At 38.0% G+C, this 20015-nt stretch overlaps 1 protein-coding gene across 1 annotated transcript in view; it reads right to left on the bottom strand.

Moving 5' to 3' along the window:
• Positions 1-20015, bottom strand: part of CNTNAP2 (contactin associated protein 2) — a 1539511-nt gene that overhangs the window by 798712 nt on the left and 720784 nt on the right. The window contains exon 12 of the mRNA XM_035021319.1: positions 13443-13614. Coding sequence (XP_034877210.1) covers positions 13443-13614 — 172 coding nt within the window. The remainder of the gene's footprint in view (positions 1-13442; positions 13615-20015) is intronic.

Here is a 20015-nt window from a genome sequence, read left to right as displayed (position 1 = left end):
AATTTATACCTACCTCTGCCATTCTATTACAAAATCCTTGAAGACAAAGGCTTCAAAATCTCATTCATCCTTGAATAACCCAGAATATCTTCTGCCTAACAATGAAGCTTCATGAATATATTTATTTTTGAATAGTTGGAAGAAAAATATAAAATATATAACGAATAAATTAGATAAAGGCTGCCTCAATTTTTTTTTTTCCTGGAAGCATACTTTAAATTTTTTTGAGATATCAACTGGGCTTTTAACTGCTATTTGTTTATCCCATCACAAATTGTCCTCTTCCACCTCAGTAACACACCCCCAAGTTTTAGTAGGCACATAACTACCTACAGTAAGAGACTAGAATTCCCATTCTATCTTGCAACTCACTCAGTCATGACTGAATCTGGCCAGTAAGATGAAGGTGAAAGTGTTGCATGGAACTTCTGAGAAGACTTAAATAAGAAGAGTTATTTAAAAGGGAAAGTGGGCCCTCCTACTTTCTTCATGAAAAGCAGATAAAATACCTGGAGTTCTAGCAGCCATTTTGTGACTAGGAGAATGGAAAACATGAACTAAGGAAATTGGAGCAAAATGTTAGAGTCTGGATCTCTGCTTTTGAGAGTCACCAGACAAGCTTAGATTGTCTATATCATACATCTTACATGTAAAATAAGAAATTTCAGATTTGTCTAAAAAACTGAAATTGGATCTTCGATCCTAGAAGCTGAAAGCAATTTCTAATTGAGACCCAACCTTTTACTTCATGGATATTGATGTATACACATTTGAACGAATGCAGATATTTTAGCAGAAGAAAATTAAGCTTTGAACACTAAAAAGTTCTAACTTGTGCTCAACTAAAATATTGTCTACTTAATTTAGGCCTCTTTTTTTTTTTCATTGAAAACTTTTTATTTTATTTTTAATGAATAGGGAATTAATATTCAGGAGAAAACCAACACATCTGGCTTCTAAGTCTGTAAAGGTTTTCTCTGGAGATGGTATTGCAAGCAGATTTAGGGCTTAAGGAAACTTCAAACTAATTAAAAGGGACTGTGAATTTCAGAATGATGCCAGTTTCCCAGACCTTCTGGGAATCCCCATTGTCTCTGAAAAGAAATAATTCTAAAGGATAACTTACTGAGTCTTATCAGAAGTTGCATGAATCTTTGAAGTCACCTTTGGAAAAGACTGACACAGGAGCTGGAGAGCCCTTTCTGGCTGCAAAGTATCTAGAGATTCTAGATGAGCACTGTCCAACAGAAATGACATGGGAGCCGCATACCATATGTAATTTTAAATTTTATGATAACTGCATTTAAAAAATAAAGAGAAAGAAGTGAAATTAATTTTAATAATATATTTAATACAAAATGAAATCAATTGAAATTATTGAGATATTTTATATTCCTTTATCTGTACTAAGTTATTCATAATCTAGGGTGTATTTTACAGATCAATCAATCTAATTCAGATCAATTAGAAGCGGTCTCTGTTTTAGTGCCCAGCAGTCCCATTTGACTAGTGACTGCATACTGGGACAGTTTAGCTTCAGTCTTCCCCATCTTCCTCTTTATTCCACTGTCATTACCTGTGCTTTGAGCCCAGCTTTGCTTTTCTTCTTTTAACTTTCTCTCTTTGACCTCCCTCAAATGCTCAATTGCTACTAATTCTCACCATTTTCTAGATCCCAGCAGAACCTTACTCTAACTGATATACCCATTGCTAAAAAAAAATATTCAAGTAAGACACTGTTCAGGGATTTGTGAAGGTAACTTAGTCTTCCACGCAAGCCTTTCTCACTCAGAAACCAGTTTCTCTTTCCCACCAATACCCTCTTGACCTCCACATCTAATGAGCCTACTCCAAATCCTGTAACACCTTGGATTTACCCTTTTCCATCCATTTCTATCACTACACCAATAGTTCAGGCTCTCACCACCTCTGCTCCGATCATCAGAGCAAATGTCAATGATGCAAAATTTATTTCCCTGTAAATCCTTCAATAGTTCCTTAATTGCCCAGAGGATAACTTAAAAAAAAATGTAGCAGACTTTTTTTCCAATAGGTTCTCCCTAAATTTCTAGCCTCAGATTGTCACACTAAATTTCTAGTCTCATCCTAATAGCTACCAGTCTCTGGAAGACCCTATGGTAACTATGTGAGTTCCCTGCAAGCTTCTCTGTTCCTCACACCCATGGCCTTTTGCATGTGCTTCCCATCCAGCTGGAATGTCCTTCCGGTGTAGGTGTGAACTGCTCCTCTGTGCAATCTCCTCCATCCTCATTGGAAATCCCGGGCAGAATTAGAGCTGCCATCCCTTGTGCATACTTTCTCAGTTTTTTTCAGTAATTGTGTTTTTTGTTTTTTTGTTTTTGTTTTTTATGTCTGTCTCTTTTACTAAGGATGTAAGGTCCTGAAGGTTATGTTTCATTCATCAAAACTAACACTATCCCTGGCCCATGGTAGGTAATCAATGAACAATTATGGAATGAAAGGGTGAATGAATGAATGAATGAATGACCCCCTACACCATTTAGTCTCAACGGTCACTCTCATGTCAGAAATATGACATGGCCATCTGTGTCTCTGCACTTCTGCTCATCTGCGTTCACCTGGCATGCTCTTTGCCTTTCTTTCTTATCATGAGGTTACTGTTCCTCTAAAGTTCGACATGTTCTCTGAAGGCTCCATCAGCCACCGCAGCCCCCAGCAGTCCTCCCTTCATTAATTTCCCTTAGAAACCGTTCTCTGTAGTGATCCAGAAGTTCATGCTTCTTAATATAGTTTTTTAAACAAATGTTATGAATGTTTCCTAGTCCCATGGCTAAATTAGGATATTCCTTGTGAAAAGAGACTCTACTTTGTATCTTTTGGTTTTCTCATTGGGTAGACCAGTAGCAGTGCTTTGACCTACTCAGGAGATTAAGAAATATCTCTTGAATTAATACACTAGAACAACCACGTGAAAGGACCATGTGCCTCTTTGTGTGTGGAATGTCTATCTAACTTCAGAAATGGCACTCTTGAAAATTGCAAAGGTTTTCCTTTCCCCCTTAATTTTGGAATGCTTAAACCTTCAAGAAACAGAAATAATAATTCACTTTCGTGTCACATTCATTTGCCCAGAGAGGGTCTTCACAGTAGTGTGTCCATGAAAATAATTTTCATGTTGATGAAGCCTTTTTGGGACTCTGCCAAACAACCACAGATCAGGAAACCACTGGACTAAAAGTTTAAAGGCAGCACTTGTTAAAGGCAAACAAAATTAGTCTTATAAACAAATGCTGTATGGTACTTAGAGTCTATCCTTATCACAACTGTAGGTAAGTCTACTTAAATCAATCTATTTAGTAATTAAGAACCCTTTTCAGATATTGCATTTTATTTACTAAAATTTATTACAGATTCACTCTTCAACCACATTCCAAACAAACACACACACTTCCCCCCCGCCCCTTCCAGCTGCGTTCCTCCCTTGCTCATGTAACATTATTTTTGATATAAGCATAATTTGGCAAACAAAATGAGATTCAGACTCTAATAAGTTCCTCAGTGAATTCACAGACACAGAGATAAAGAAGTATTTATCTCTAATATGGCAATGGGTGCATTACAGAATTTTAGGCAATGTTATCTAAAAAGCTAAGCTTGTTGCCCTTTTGAAACTGGTTTCAGGTAGGACTGATGCAACCACAGAGAGAGGAAGTACTTCTGTTCAATTAGCAAGTAAACTAAAAATGATGGCAAGTCCCAAGTCTTAATAAAACTTTTTTTTCTGGCATAGAAAAATCTGACTCCTTTCTCCTTCTTCTCAGGTTATGGATAATTTAAATAGCAAAGGAAAATTTTCAAAGAAAATGCCATTTTTAAACTCCTATAAAAAATAGACAACAGTCTTTAATGTTTACCTCCAATTTGTTTTAATGAAAGTAGAAAATGTCCCATATCAACCTCCTAGAAAGCAATGTGACTTCACAGTTTTACCTCCCTTCTTCCCTCCTCCCTCCCGTCTCCCTCCTACTTCCCTCCTGCTTTCCTCCCTCCTGCCCTCCCTCCTCACTTCCTTCCTCCCATTCTCCTTTCCCCCCTCTCTCCCCACCCTTTCCATTATTTGGAATGAAGAAAGCAAAAGAAAAAAAAGTGAATTCTAATTTCATTTTTTCCAGATTAGAGAACAGTAGAAGTCTTAAACATGTTGAGCTTACTAAAGTAAAGAAACCATTAAAAGGATACATACCTTAACAATTTTAATTTATTTTTATTATTATTTTTTTGAACAATTTTAATTTAACTTACCCTCCCCCCCAAAATGTAAATTCAGTGAGTCACTTGCCAGAGTGAATTGCTCTGGGCCTGCTGATTGGAATTCTACAATTCCGATCCACCAGTCTTTCTGAAGAACCAGTGCCAGACATAAAGCATCACCCTCAACTTTTAGTTTTGATTTCTTAAAGTGCAGGGAAAACTGAAGTAACCAGGGAATCTCTGCAAATTTTTACAGTTGGCTTGTCCGTACCTACACTGAGGGTTTTGTTTGTTTTTAGCTACTTGTCTTTCTAAAACCTTTTAGTTTGGTTTTAACGGAAATTATTTCTTTTTGTCTCTACTCATTTGAAAATGCATTTAGTACTTAATCAGACCAAGTTATTACAGTAACAAGTATGACTTGCATTAACATATTTGGGAATGAACAATGGACTCCCACACAACATGTGGGAATGTACAACAGATGAAAGATGGTAGCCTTACCTACTACCTCAAAAAAACTCTTCATCCACTAGGATACAGATATCATTCTCTGTATTTTACAAAGAGAATAGGGAGTGTCTATTATCTGTAAAGTTGGTTTAAGGGGAGAGCAGTTGAATGAATTCTCAGAAATCAATATAAATTTTGTAATACATCTAAGTAATTGACAAAAGCATTATCTTAAGAAGAAAATATTGTTAAGACAGATATTTTAAATATATGTTTTTAATCACTTGCTTTTGTTTTTATTTTCCAGGTAATCTAATATCCAAAGCAAAAAACAAAATTTAATGACTCATTTCAATCTCTCTGTAGTTGATTTAGTTACATGTTAAAATTATTTCTCTTTTTCCTTTTTGCTTATCTTCAAACACATAACTGTTTTCTGACATTACTTTCATGCACTAGGCCTTCCAGGGGATTTAAATGTCAAAGCACAGCTATATGTCACGTCAAAAGCAAATATAGTTTCTTTTGTCCTAATACATGCAATACATCAAAGAAGAAGAAGGGTGCTGTTGAATCTTAAAATGGTTAATTCAACTTTTTTCTTCTCCTTTTTCTCCTAGGAGAGTTATCTCCTCTGGCATTTCACTACTGTACTTTATTTTTTGCGTAAGTTTTGTCACTCAAGTACTCTACTTGTACTTAAAAATAAAATCACTTTGAGACCACTTCGGAGAGGCAACTGGCTTGAGCACGGTTTCACCTGGGTGTGTGATACTTCCTGGTCACTGAGCTCACGTTTTTGTGCTAGGTAGAAGACCATGGCTTAAATGTGTAAGTATCAGCAGGAATATAGAATCAATGAAATCCAAGATGGGGAATGCCCGGAGATAAGGTGCAGAGACAGACATATCTATAATAAAGAATCACAACATGAATTGTCATATAAGAAAATAAAGCTGGATTATGTGCCTCCTCTTTTTTCTGTTTATTTTGATCTGGTGATATGGTTTTAGGACCCTGAATAACTCTTCTCCTCAGGATGTTTCCCCCAAAAGGAAATCCACCTTCATGCCTGAAAAATTGCTTATTGGCTGCACTTCTCCCAAAATGAGTTCCAGCCAATCTGCTCTTTGCCCCTTTGGAGTTTGATGAGCTCAGTCACAAAGCTGCCAAAATTCAGCCAGGCACAATGTTCTGAATAGTGTAGTTCACCTGAGAGGCCTTCTGTCTCCCTTACCCCTTGGGCATAATTACCATGAAGTAAAAGTAAGATATTCCCAGAAGCCTGCAGCTGGAGAAGTAAGAACCTAAGGGTAAAAGAGAAAATGTCTCCTAATGTACATGAAGCACAAGCACAGCTTGACACCAGCCTCACTGATGAATAGAACATCTCTTAAGGAAGAACAGAAGGGACCGGTCAGCCTGGAAATGTGTGAAAAGGCGTTAGACCCAGAGGCTAGCAGTTTGCAGTTAGCAAGATCCAAGTGAAGGAGAAAGAAAGTCTGGCATAGATGTTGTCACTACAGAAATATCCATGTTTGCGAGACAGGCTTTCCCTTTCCTATGGTGGACGTAGTTTTTAGATATTTCAATTCAAAGTTCTGGTTTTGTGTATTTTCCATGAAATTCTTCTTGTGCTGTGGCTGCCCACTCAGAAGATTAAGGACACTGTCATGGGGGGAGGGGTGCGCTGGGAGCATGCACCTTTGGACTCTGGACTGGAACAAAAAGTTAGCAGTCAATTTTGACAAGATAGTCTAAAACAAAGAGGCTTTTGGTTTGAAAGAACTAGGTCTTTGAAAGCAAAAAAAAAGAGGTACCCAAGGTTTAAGACAATTTAAGTTCTGATCAATGACCCTCCCCTTGGTCTCAGGAGGGAATGTTCACTGCTCGATGTGATCTTCCGTATTTGTTGACTGAATGAAACTCAAGAGACTTAGAGTCCTATGACAGTGGTGGCTTGTGCCCTGCTTTCTGCCTTTGGGAATCTGATTTATAGAGGCCTCACGTCAGCCTGAGATGGGTGCTGCAGAGTAGATATGGAGGCATGACAAACTGAGGGAGAGGGGCGCCTACTGTAGCTGTCCCCACCGAACACCCTACCCGTTCACACAGGCCATCATTCATTTCAGCTCCTATGCAGTTTGCAAGAGATCTAGAAATCACAGCATGTCTCTACGAGGTCTATTAAAATGTTTAGATGGCTGGCAGACAAGAAAAAGGGAATCTGGAGAAGGAGGGCAGAGGGTGCACACATCTTGAGTGACCAACCATCCTGCTTTACCCAGAACTGAGGTGTTTCTCCTGGCACTCGGTTCTCAGTGCTAAACGCACAGTCCCAGACAAACTGGGAAGAGCGATCGTGTTACACAGATCCCAGAACCTGACCCCAGCAGTAGCTAAGGCATCATCCAAGACCAGCAGAAACAACTGCCAGAGCAGGGGGCGGTTGGGACAGACTCCGACTCCTGGACACTCAGCAGGCTGGAGACCTGCAGGGGAGCCCAGAAGGAACTGGAGTAGAGCACGTGGAACAGACCCCAGGTTAAGTAAATTGTTTGGCCCTGCACCAAGAGTCTTGCTGGAGGGGTCAAGGCCACTCAAAATGCACAACAGCCCAAAAAGGGAGTTTGACTTTTGATTAAGTTTGAACCCCATATTGATTGTGGTTATTATATATGCATAGAATATATAATATACATATAAAGTTATTAGAATTCCCAAAAGCATGTGTTCAAATATTTATTTTTTTCTGCTACTGTGTGGAAATGGGAGCTAATGAGCAAATGAAGATTTATTTTGGAAGATAAAAAATGTTACTTGTGGGGGTGCCTGGGTGGCTCAGTTGGTTAAGCGACTGCCTTCGGCTCAGGTCATGATCTCAGGGTCCTGAGATCGAGCCCCACATCGGGCTCCCTGCTCGGCAGGAAGCCTGCTTCTCTCTTTCCCACTCCCCCTGCTTGTGTTCCCTCTCTTGCTGTCTCTCTCTCTGTCAAATAAATAAATTAAAAAAAAAATGTTACGTGTGTTCTTCATCTAAGTTAGGACTGTAAATTTTAAACCTGCCTTTATAGAAACTCATGATCTCCTTCTGAACTGATAGTATGAATCTACTTATTTGCTGTTCACCTTTCCAACAGAGTCAGGTTAGTTTTGAGACAGACACTGTATCTATCCAACCCTCATTTAAGTGCTCTTATAAAATATATATATATACTTATTCTTTTCTCTCAAGGAAGAAAAACAAACTGGGTAGATGTTCTTGAAAAGAAAGCATTGAACTAAAAAATAAAAACTGGGTCTATGATTATGCACTTCCATCCAAAAATATAATGAAGACTTAATTACTAACTCAAAAATAGGATCCAGTCTATTCAGTTTCTCAAGGGGTAATTTTGTAGGTTGTGGTTAAGTTGGGACATTTACTCTTCCTTTTCCACTCTCTGTGCTATCCAGAATGCTTATCGGTTTTGTTTCTTACTATATTTACAAGGGAGGTTACAGGAAAGGTAAAGAAGATTCTAATTCTAATGAACTACTTTTACTGGTTTTTCTACCCATTGCTGATTCTAACAATATAAATGTGCTTTGGCCTCTAAACGGCCATTTGGTCCCCAAAGTTCAATCTCTGGGGGACATCACTGGCATGCAACTTAATATATCCTAAAATAAATTTACCATTTTTTTCTTTCGAAGCCATTTCCATACTTGGGAATTTGTTCCTCTGTGTTCTGGTTAAAAAAAAAAAAATGTACTGGTTGATTTTAGAGTGGAGGATAGGGAAAAGGCAGATGCTTTTGGCTCCAAGAAGAATAAAACTTGACTCACAGTGACTTAAATAAACAGGAAATACTTCTCTTCACTTAAAAAAGGAGTCAAGGTGTTTGCTGACTCTGGCTCATTTGAGTTCTGGTGTTCTGGACCATACAGCTCCAGGCCTCTGAACAAGGACAGTGGAGCATAAGGAATGACATGTGGATCAAGAAATTAAAGCTTCCTCAAAAATACCACAGCTGACTTCTACTTATTGCTCATTAGCCAGGACTGTGTCACATCATCATTCCTGCCTATGACAAAGAAAAAACATCTCTCTGGAGCTAAGCTATGAGGGTGGCCTGACAATTGATACAGAAATCACAACTACTTAACTAATGAATCATTGAACACTGCATCAAGGACTAATTATGTACTATACAGTGGTTAACTGAACATAATAAATAAATAAATATCACAACAAGCAAGACGGATTGTATTATTAATATTACTCACAAAAAAGGTAAATTTTGCCAGACCAGTCATGAACACCACCTACATAAGCTCAAAATATTCTACCACTACCTTGTCCTAGATAAGAATCACAGGCAAGCTAATCAAACAGTAATTCCACATGGATTCCCAAGTTCCACGGTCTGTTACTGCAACTCCCCTAGTTTACAAATTTGACCAACACCTGCAGGACCTTCCAAGGCTCACTCCCAATTCCCTTCCCTAACTGCCCCCCGCCCAATCCCACCTTTGTGATGTCCAACTTTAGTTAGTTCTAGGAGTGTTTGGTAGGTTTTTGGCTCTCAGATGCTCACACCTACAAAGAGGTTAGAGAAAAGTGGATTGAGAAGAGGAGTTGAGTGGGCACCTGAAGACATTTGCTATAAGGAGTCAACAAAATAAGGGCACTAGGAGCAGATAAAAGGTGACAATCATCCAGGAGAAACAAAGAAGTTATCTGCTAGATATTTTATCATTTTCAGAGAATATTCTAGCAACCGAGGGTTTGATGAAGGTCCTCCTAAGAGCAGGGTATCCTTCAAAGAGTAAAGCTACAGGCTTCCAATGCTGGAAGAGGTTTCCTGCCCACTATTCATGTTCTCCCCTTCCAGGTCTATGGCTGTTCATGGAATACAGTTAAAGAAACCAGAGGCCCTCAAGAAGCAAACATTAGATTTCATCAGACACAGCATTTTATTGTGTAATCTGCAGATACATGCTTCTTACTTACATATATCCAACTGCCTTCTTGATATGTCTGCTTACATCCAGCGCAAATTTCAACACTAAATTCCTGATATTTTTCCTCAACCCTTGACCTATCTTCTCTACCACTAGTCTTCCCATTGGGAGATGGCAACTCCTTCCTTCCAGTTGCTTATACTAAATAATTTGGGTTTATCCTCTAACTCTAATATTTAATCCATCAAGAAACCTATTAACTCTACTTTCTAAATATATTCAGAACTGACTACATCTCACTACCTCTTATGCTAGCACCCTGGTCTTAGGCTACTAGCACCTCTCACCTGGATTACTATAATAGACTCCTTGCTTCTACCTTGCCTCCTCCCACAGCCAGAGTTATCCTTTTAATCAGTAAGCTAGATTATGTCATTGCTCTACTTAGAAACCTGCAATGGCTCCTTCATTGCCTCAGAATAAAAACCAAATTGTTAAAATAACATATAGGTCTCCAAGACTTGGCCTCTAGAACTGCTCTGGCCTCCTCTCCCAAAATTCTACTCATCCTTCCAAATTTGCCATCCTGGCCCCGTGCTGATCCTAGATCATGCCAGGCAGCCTTGTTGCACTCACTGTTCTCTCTGTACTGACTATTCTCTTGCCAACACAACTGGCAAATTCTATTATCTCTTTTAGGTCTTGAATTAATACCATCTTTTCAATAAGACTAACTCCGACCAACCCATTTAGACTGCAACCCAACACCTTAATCTCTTAGAATGCCAGTCCTCCTGGATTTGCTATACTTTTTTTTCACAGAACTTATTTCTTCTTACTATAATATTTGCTTATTAATTACATTTGTTCTTCCTTTTTCCTCAGAATGTGAGCTTTACAAGTACAAGGATCTTTGTCTATTTTGTTCAATGATGTATCCTATGTGCCTAGAACGGTGCCTGGCACCATGGATACACTCAGAAAATACTATTGAATGAATAATTCTACAGCTTGGCATGCTCGTTCTTTTCTTGATTCGTTGCTGTGCTCAGAAAACAAACAAGTAAATAAAACAAGCCACATGTAAATCCACACACAAAGAAAGAGAAATAAGTTCAAATCACAGGGTATTCCACTATGACACAGAGCAAAACCCCTTTACAATTATCTTCCCCAAACGATTTCCCTAAGTTCTACTCATCAAATCATCGCAGCTGCTCCTTATCATCTCCAAACATTTCATAAAAATTGTGCCTGTGGTAGTTTTTCTATTTTTTTACCCTATGTTCTCATTTATCCTTTTTTTTCCTTTTTTTTCAAAAATAGCTCTCAAATCAATCACGCTGAAATCTGAAAGGAGCACAGTAAGAGCGAGCCAGTGCAGGCTTACTTAAGGAAAATTTAGACGGTTTGAAAATAAAATGGCAGAGATGGGGCAGTTGCAAAGTTTTAGTTAGAGGGAATACATCAAACCAGAGATGGACTGGGAATGTATCGATGTTATCTGGTGGGTCACTGTTACACGAAGACAGGCTAAAACCACTGGTGCTCTCACATGGAAAGACACAGAGTAAGGGTGAACTCATCAGTGAGCTCCTCAGTGGTTGGAATAAGGTGAATACAGTCTTGTATCATATATACAAAAATATAACACTTCACAGATTAAGATTTTGAACTGGAAACATTTTAGGTAAATAAAAAAATATGTTTTTTCACATATTGGTAATTACTGTACATCAGCTGTTGCCCTGATGATCATTTTGTGATAAATATCCATTCATTATGTTTTACACCCAAAACTAATATATTGTTATATGTCAATTACACGTCAATTTAGAAAAAACAGTCATTTCCTTCAAAAAATAGAACAAGCAGAAAATGGATTCTCTAACGGACTTCAGAATTGCGTGATTTGTCAGAGGTGATGATTTCCCCATAGTCACTCTATTGGGTTATCATTCTGGAGGATAAGCTACAGGATGCTTGGCAATATGGACAATGGGACTGACCCATTTTGGCAAAAAAACATTTTGTGTATTCCTGTATCTGCCAAAAACTGAAATCTGTATTCCCTATTCTTCATCTTTCCTTGCATTGTTCTTCTCATCAGAAATGCCATTTTCCATTCTCTTCATTTACAAAAATCCCACTCATTCTTTTGAGGCCAATTTAGTACCTACTCCCTCCATGGAAGTAAAACATTAAAGTCTCAACATCTTACCCATATTTCTTTGGTAGCAAACAATTTAAATATAATGTCCAGGATACATGCTGTTCGAAGTGAAACAGCAACATCACCATAAAATCTTGCCTGTTTACAAAAGCCGAATGAACTAACTTGGGTGTTATTGACAGAAATTATTATATCATTAAAGCTAATGACATGGAAAATGGACAAGGTACTAAAATAACTCAATATGCTGTATACTTATTACTAAGAAGGAAAATCTTCCTGTATGGAAAACAATTAATAAAAATTTATAGATGAAATATCAAGTATCAGAAATATGGTCTTAAAACATTCATTTTTCAGTTTTTCTGATTATTGCTACCACTTGCTTTAGGCAGAAATAATAGCTATTGCATTACTGCTGGTTCAAAAATTAGGAATATATTTCCAATGAAATTGTTCACTGTTCTGTTTAAATATAAATTGTTTAGGCCAACAGGACGAGTATTTGCAAATATGTACTAGAAATAAGAACTATGCTATGTCATCAAGTCTTATTATAAACATATTAAGGCTTAAAAAAGTTACATTCTATAGCCATCATTTAAACTGTAATTTACCATTCACATGGATATAATTTTATTGAGATTATATGGAAGCACATTTACTTTATTATAGATGATTTTACATCTTTTTAAGATTCACTTTATGTCTCTGAATGACTTTCCTAAGGATTTCCTCTTAAATGAAGTAAGATTAATAGAGACTGAAAGTCTACACTTTGTTGGGAGCAGACTGAGACTTCTGAAACTTTCATCTTCCAAAATATAAAATTAATAAAATTATTTTTCAGAGTAAGATAGCCCTCTCATGAAAGATTTGAATACAGTTTAGAAAATCACCTAAATTCACCAGGTTAAATTCAACACAAAGTCAGATATAGTCTATTTATGGATGAAATATCTCAAACTACTTTTCATGGTGGAATGAAAGGCACTTTTCAGAAGTATATTAAGGTTAGTGTATGTAATGATGTCGTAATATTTCATGTAAGAGTTGTATCTTTCTACTCTGTGAGAAGTCACTAAGTTTTTATAAAAAAAAGCTCCTCCCCAGATTTGCAAAAATGAATACGAATTAGTTTTTGCAATATTTCAGTATGTATATTTTGTAATCAGACTCAATTACATTAAATATTCTGTTTCAGTAAATTCCCATACGGCCTGCCAACATTTTTAAAACCTTCTTTTCCTTCAGGAGAGGGCTTCAGAGGGGAAAATATGCTGAGGTTGAGTTGTGACCAAGACAAGGAGAGAAGGGACATTTCTGCTTGTGGGCATAGGAAGCAAAATTTAAAATAAACCGAGTTCCTTTATAACTCAGCTGTTGCTTGCAAAATTACCTGCATAATGCTCATATTCACTGAGGGAGATTGCTGTCATCACAGACTATTAGACCATATATATCCAGGTCCTGATATAAACATCACCGCCAAAATCACATATATGCTGTAGGCATGACAAATGGCTCCTCCCACCTTACCTCTTATACTGTGTGTGTGTGTGTTTCTCTTGTTCCACAACAAAAGCATGATTCAGAAAGTTTGGGCAATTTGCGGTAGGATGAAAAGACTGCATACCTGTCTATAATGGCGCACATGTCGATGCTGACATTCGCAAAACTCCCTGGCCTCCTCTGTGCCACTTCATATAAATTTACCAGTTGGTCATCCACTTGAATGAGCTGCATGCATCCTTGGAATGAAGGCTGAAGGACAGAGTGACTGGAGTTATTCATCTGGTTCAGAAAACCTGTGAGAGAGAAGAAGTGGGAAAGTTACATTCTATGTACAGCATGCTTCACTAAAATTCCTCCAAGTGTCTTCCCTGACTACAGCCATCCTGTCTCATTGATCCTTGTTGATGTAGTGTTCAATGTAGAAGAATGGAATCTTTTGAGAAAGCAGTATTATTTCTGGAGAAGAAGGAAGGGTTGAACCTAAGTAAATGTTTGTTTCCGGGGTCTACATTCCTCATATTTTCTCTGTGACATTTTCTTTCTCAGTCTGTCACATTGCTCTGTCCCTCTGCTCTTGAAGGCTCACTCCTACACTTCCTCACCCGACTCTCTCTTCAGAGATTAAAACATAAAACTTTAGACCTTTCCCAACTATCCCACCACCTTCCTTTTATGCCTTCAATATTTAGTTCTATTTTCTTAATTCCCTAGAGCCCTGTTATTCAGATGTCAAGAAGCTAAACTATTATCGATTATGGTGGATTTCTTTTATGGATTAATGTCTAACTCAATCCAAAGAGATATTTGCATTACAAATGATTTCTCAATTTATAAAATCCAAAGAAACATTATAAAGAAATAAATTTAGGCAGAAGGCTCAGCTACCCGCCTCTGAATATCCATCTTATATACCTACTATGGTATAGGGAGCACAAATGATAAGAAATGAAACTAAAAAGAGAATGAATAGCAAGACAAGAAAAAAAAGAGCAAATACTAGAGGTTCTATTAGGGAACAGAAGATACATATGCTAAGTTTAAAATCAGATATTAAAAATTTTATTGAAAAATAACTTTAAAATAGCAACACCAATTACTTAAATTATGCCTTTTTAGTAGAAAAAAATGCATAATTCTTAGTATGTGTATTAAATCTGTAAGCCACAGGAAAAAAATATTTCTCTAACTCATTAAGTATCTCCAGAAAGTCTCAAAAAGCATCTACTTTTCATATTGTTCCTCACACCAAATTTATCTACCAGAGCAGATTTAAACTGTACTAGTTTGTCTGCTTAAAATTCTGAAGTTATTAAACATATTCATTTCAGTCTAATACTAATAGCTACAGAAAAAAAATTATACAGAATGGGTTGCAATAAAGATGTGTCATTAAGTTGATAAAAGTGAATTTCCAATAGAAAACTTCTCCAAAAAATTGACCATTAAGTGATTTTTTAAAAAACGTCCTATTTGACTAGTAATAGCAGTTTAGGACAATAGAAACCGTTCTTCCATTATTAATGGGTTATGATAATTAAAGTCTAGTAATAATCATTGGAATTCCCTTTAAGAGGTAATCACAGAGCTGTATATCATTTTCTATCAACACAGTACTTTGTAAAAACAGGATTCTACTTAAATTACTATCTTGACTTAAAAAACTATATATAAGGCTCTACTTCCAATGTCAAACATATGGCATGTGTATATTTTTCCCTAAGTCACATTTTTTTTCATTTGCATTAAGTTAGTCTCCTCAGAAAACTGCTGATCTTAGATAAGTGGCCCATTTAGACTAGTTGTATGCATACATATGATTTTCAATCTGTTTAATCAAGATAAAATTGAATGGAGTATAATGTCTAAACTTAGCAGAGAGAAAACATCCAGCTGTAACTTTATTGACTACTCTTAACAAGACGATCATTTGGTTCTGTTTTTTGAGTACTTGGGAGTCTCTAAATATCCACAGTAGTTTTGAAATATTTCAAAATGAGTCGATCTATTTGTGAGAACAAGACCTTCTCTGAAGCAAAGCAGCTGCGTAACACACAGATCACTATGAATTGGACATAATTAAGTTCATAAAACAAGACTTCATCAGTCACTTATAACAATGTTCCTGATAAATTCTGGAGTTTGAAACTGTCAAGTCCTTTCACGTTTCTACATGGGATACATTCTAGGCAAAGACAATTATAGGACAAACTACTATATATCGATTAAAAACTTAGGTTTTTTTTTTTTTTTCCTTTCCTTGCATTATCTTTAACATTTCCAAGAGGAAGCCCATTAATCCTTGCCTCTGGTACACCCTTTCCTATTCTCCTTCTACCCTGAATTAGCGCTGATTCTGGTCAGTGGATAACTATGAAGTGGTAGCTGTGTGTGACTTCTTCTTTTTTTTTTTTTTTAAAGATTTTATTTATTTATTTGAGAGAGAGAGTCAGAGAGAGAGAGCACAAGAGGGAGAAGCGGGAGAGGGAGAAGCAGACTCCCTGCTGAGCAGGGAGCCCGATGCGGGACTCGATCCAGGGACTCCAGGATCATGACCTGAGCCGAAGGCAGTCACTTAACCAACTGAGCCACCCAGGCGCCCCTGTGTGTGACTTCTGATGCTAGTATCTGGCTTGGTCTCTGAGACTGCTAACTGATCATTCCATGAGCAGTCTTCTGGAAAAGCGCATGAGAGATAATAAATCATGGTTTCCAGCTATTAAATTTTGGGGTGATTTGTTTATGCAATAATGAATACTTAGTAATAAATTTGGGAGGGAATTGTAACAGAAACCTACAGATGTGACAGTAACCTAGGGATTGAGATGTACAAGTAAGTTGGACAGGCCTGACAAGGACTGTGAGCAGAAGCCTGATGGCTCTTGAGGAGGTTGCCAGTAATGGCTTAAAGGAAAGTGAGGAATAACTGTGATTGGAAATGAGAGAAAACTGGATCCTGGCTATGCTGCAGTAAGAAGTTTAATAACATCATGATAATATGGGAAGGAAACATTATACTTAATGAATTGGGTAACCTAGCTAAGGACATTTCAGGCAGAGAATTCTGAACATCTTCTACTTACAGTAAAAGGGGAAAAAGAAGAGAGTAAAACTAAAGAAAAACCATTACATATGAAGAAAGCAGGACTTTATGGATTTGAAAATAAAGTATTTTATCAATTCTAGTCTCTCCAGATGGCCAACAATGCAAAAATTAGTCACCTGTGGGCAAAAATCAACTACCAATAAGACATAATGTAAAGATGGCAAAGAAGTGTGACTATGATATCCACCTTAAGACCTCCAAAATGTATTAAGTGGTGCCTCAAAGACCCATTCATTCAGACTAAAGAACTGCTAGACAGCTTATTGGTATGTCTTACAGATCCTCTGAGTTAACAACGTTAAGGGCATTTTTCCCTTAGCATGTCAGCAGAAGTCTAATATAAAAAAATAAAATAAAATAAAATAGCTTATCTTCATCAGATTCTGGATGTGGCTTTTGCTTAAAACAGAATAATATTCATAGGAAACCCACAGATTTATAAGACAGCCGTACTTGTGGTAACACCATCAGCTTGGCCTGAAAGAGACAGAGATGGTACAGAAGGAAATTATGTCTTTAGACCCTAAACTACAGGCAGGAAATGATGCAGCTATAAACACAGGCTACTTTTTATATTAAAAGGAAGCATGGATCAGAGAGGTAGAACTGTGAACCAGAGGGCAGAGCCAAGACCCATGAAGAAGCACTTCCAGGAAATATTAGGAGTGAGCCCTAATCCAGGAATTACCAACATGCACCTGACTGGAATTTAGAACCACTGGACAAGTTTCCTTCTGTGTACCTCTTATTTCCCCCTTTTGAACCAGAAAGTCTAAAGTGGTTACTCTATGCCTATCTGACCATGATATGTTGAGTGTGTGGGTGGCACAAAACTTGTTCACAGGTCTTCAGATGAGAAGCTGTATTTATTTTTTTATTTATTTTTATTTATTTATTTTTTTAAGATTTTATTTATTTATTTGAGACAGAGAGAATGAGAGAGAGAGAACACATGAGAGGGAGGAGGGTCAGAGGGAGAAGCAGACTCCCCGCCGAGCAGGGAGCCCGATGCGGGACTCGATCCAGGGACTCCAGGATCATGACCTGAGCCGAAAGCAGTCGCTTAACCAACTGAGCCACCCAGGCGCCCCGAGAAGCTGTATTTAAATAGCTTTCTTTGTTCTTAGAATTCCCTAGGAGCTTCATGTTGGTATGAACTTGACTCAGATGATGAGTTGCTGGATTCTGAGCAGACCCTCTAATGGAAGGAAGCTTAAAGGGCCTTTGGAGGAAGTAAGTATACTTTTTCATGTGGAAGAGACATGAATCTTTGGGTTCCAGAGGGCAAACTATGGTAACCGACCTCCAAGATAGCCACACACCACCTCCTGCTATTCATACCCTGTGGGGTTCCCTCCCACACTGAATCAGTGCTGACTTGTGTGACAAACAGAACACTGCAGAAGTGACAGTGTGTCTGTGACTTTCAAGGCCTAGTAATAAAAGGCATTAGAGGCCTTTACATTGGTCTCTTGGATCACTGGCTCTGAGGCAGCCAGCCCCTAGGCCATGAGGAACCTCAAGCAGTCTACTGGAGAGGCGCCCATATGGAGAGGAAATGGGACCTCACTGCCAGCAGCAGCTTGCTAGCCATGTGAGTAAGCCATCTCGGACTAGTGCTTCCAATCCTAGTCAAGCCTTCAGATGACTGAGGCTGCAGGAAACATAAAGCTGCAACCTCATAAGAACTCCAAGAACTTCCCAGCCAAGCTGTTCCTGAATTACTGGCCCACAAAAAAGGAAGAGAGAATAAGCTCTTCCTGTGTTGAGCCACTAAATTTTGAGGTAGTTTTTATGCAGTAGTCGAGAACATACTGTTTTCTGCATTTGTTCCTCTACTGTACAAATATTATTTCAGTAAAAATACTAGTGTATCAGTCCCTGTGATACTTGCAGTGACCACTCTAAAGCTCAAGAATTAACCTACTTAGTAGATCAATAGCGGAGTGTTTGGAGATAAAAATCTGCAGCTGGGATTCTCAGGGTCAGAAATGAATGGATAGAGAGTTAAACTTAATTGAAATTTGCCAAGTTAATAGAAAGATTATATAGAATGAGAAGATTAATTTTTGTTTGTTTTGGCTTAAAACTTTAAATATCTATGAATTTGGAATAAAAAATGCATTGTGTACACATGGGTTGTTACTGGGCTCCACGATCTGGCAGGGTGACACCCACACTAATTGTCACCTTGCAGACTCAACACCTCTCACTCCCAGTGAAATGGGAAACCTTTCCTCTTTGCAGGGTCGTTATAATTATGTAACCTAACTGGCACGTTGGAGATTTCTGTTTCAAGACTTCGCACATAAAAATGTCATACCTGATTTGAAGTCCACTCAGTATTTTATTATTCTTGCTGACAGAAGGTTTTAAAATTTTAATTCAGAAATACATCGTGAAAAACATGCTGATATTTGTTTTGACATTAAAACACCAATCGAAACTGTTCTAAGTTATCATGTGAACCTGATGGGACAGAAAAAGCAAACAACAGGCAACAGGGTAGAAATCGTACATGTCGAAAGCCACACGTGTATGAGGTTTCTCTATTGATACTTATTTTAAAGTTGGGAAGTTTGGGAAGTCAGAGAGAGGCTGGTGGGACGCGGTAAGGATGCTCAAAACACATTTAGATCTTCCTTCTAATATAATCTAGGATGATTGTGCAAAATGTCTACTCATCTCTGCTGTTTACCCAACCTGCCTGAATATTTCACACTGGTGGGGGCTGGAATCCAAGCCAGCAGGGTGTTCGAGCAGGCTGAGAGTGACTCCCTGGCGGCTGATGCCTACCCAGCAAGAGCATCCTGGGAGCACACCCATCCAGCATGGCTGGGAGCGTGACTGCAATACAGGCTGATTGAGCAAGTAAATAAATATATTGAGGACAGTGGGAGCAAGGTTCTCACTGTCAGGAAAGGAGGATACAAATGAAAAGTGTAAAATCTTGAATGATCTTGTCGTTTGGACTAGAATTTAATCTATCAGGGTGCCCTTGTGGTTTTCAGGATTATACAGATAGTTACAGAAATAAATCTAGCTGGAATGGTGTATGGGCTCAACATACAGATGGTTCCTACCATTCACTGGAGATGGTCTGGGAGCAGGGTTACCCCCAGACACAGTGAGTACCCCTATAGTTCAGATCTTAGTTTCTCTACTGAAATTATGTCTCTAGGACCTCTTGGAGAAATGGCTGATTCCAGAGCTGGATCAGGGAAAGTACAATGGGAGCCCGGAACATTTTATTGCACCAGAAAGTAAAGAAGTGCTCAGAATGGCTAAAATCAGAAAGACAAGAAATAACAGGTGTTGGTGAGGATGTGGAGAAAAAGGAACCTTCATGCCCTGTTGGTAGGAATGTAAATTGGTGCAGCCACTGTGGAAAACAGTATGGAGGTTCCTCAAAAATTAAAATTAGAAATATCATTAACTCCAGTAATTCCACTACTGGGTATTTACCCAAAGAAATCAAAAACACTAATTCAAAAAAGATATATGCACTGCTATTTTTATTGCAGCATTATAGATAACATATGGAAACAACCTAAGTGCCCATCAATAGAATGGATAAATAAGATGTATATA

This window comes from Mirounga leonina, unplaced genomic scaffold (genome assembly GCF_011800145.1).
Source record: "Mirounga leonina isolate KUSES-001 unplaced genomic scaffold, KU_Mleo_1.0 Mir_174, whole genome shotgun sequence".
Taxonomy (NCBI): Eukaryota; Metazoa; Chordata; class Mammalia; order Carnivora; family Phocidae; genus Mirounga; species Mirounga leonina.
This window is presented reverse-complemented; position numbering and strand designations above follow the sequence as displayed.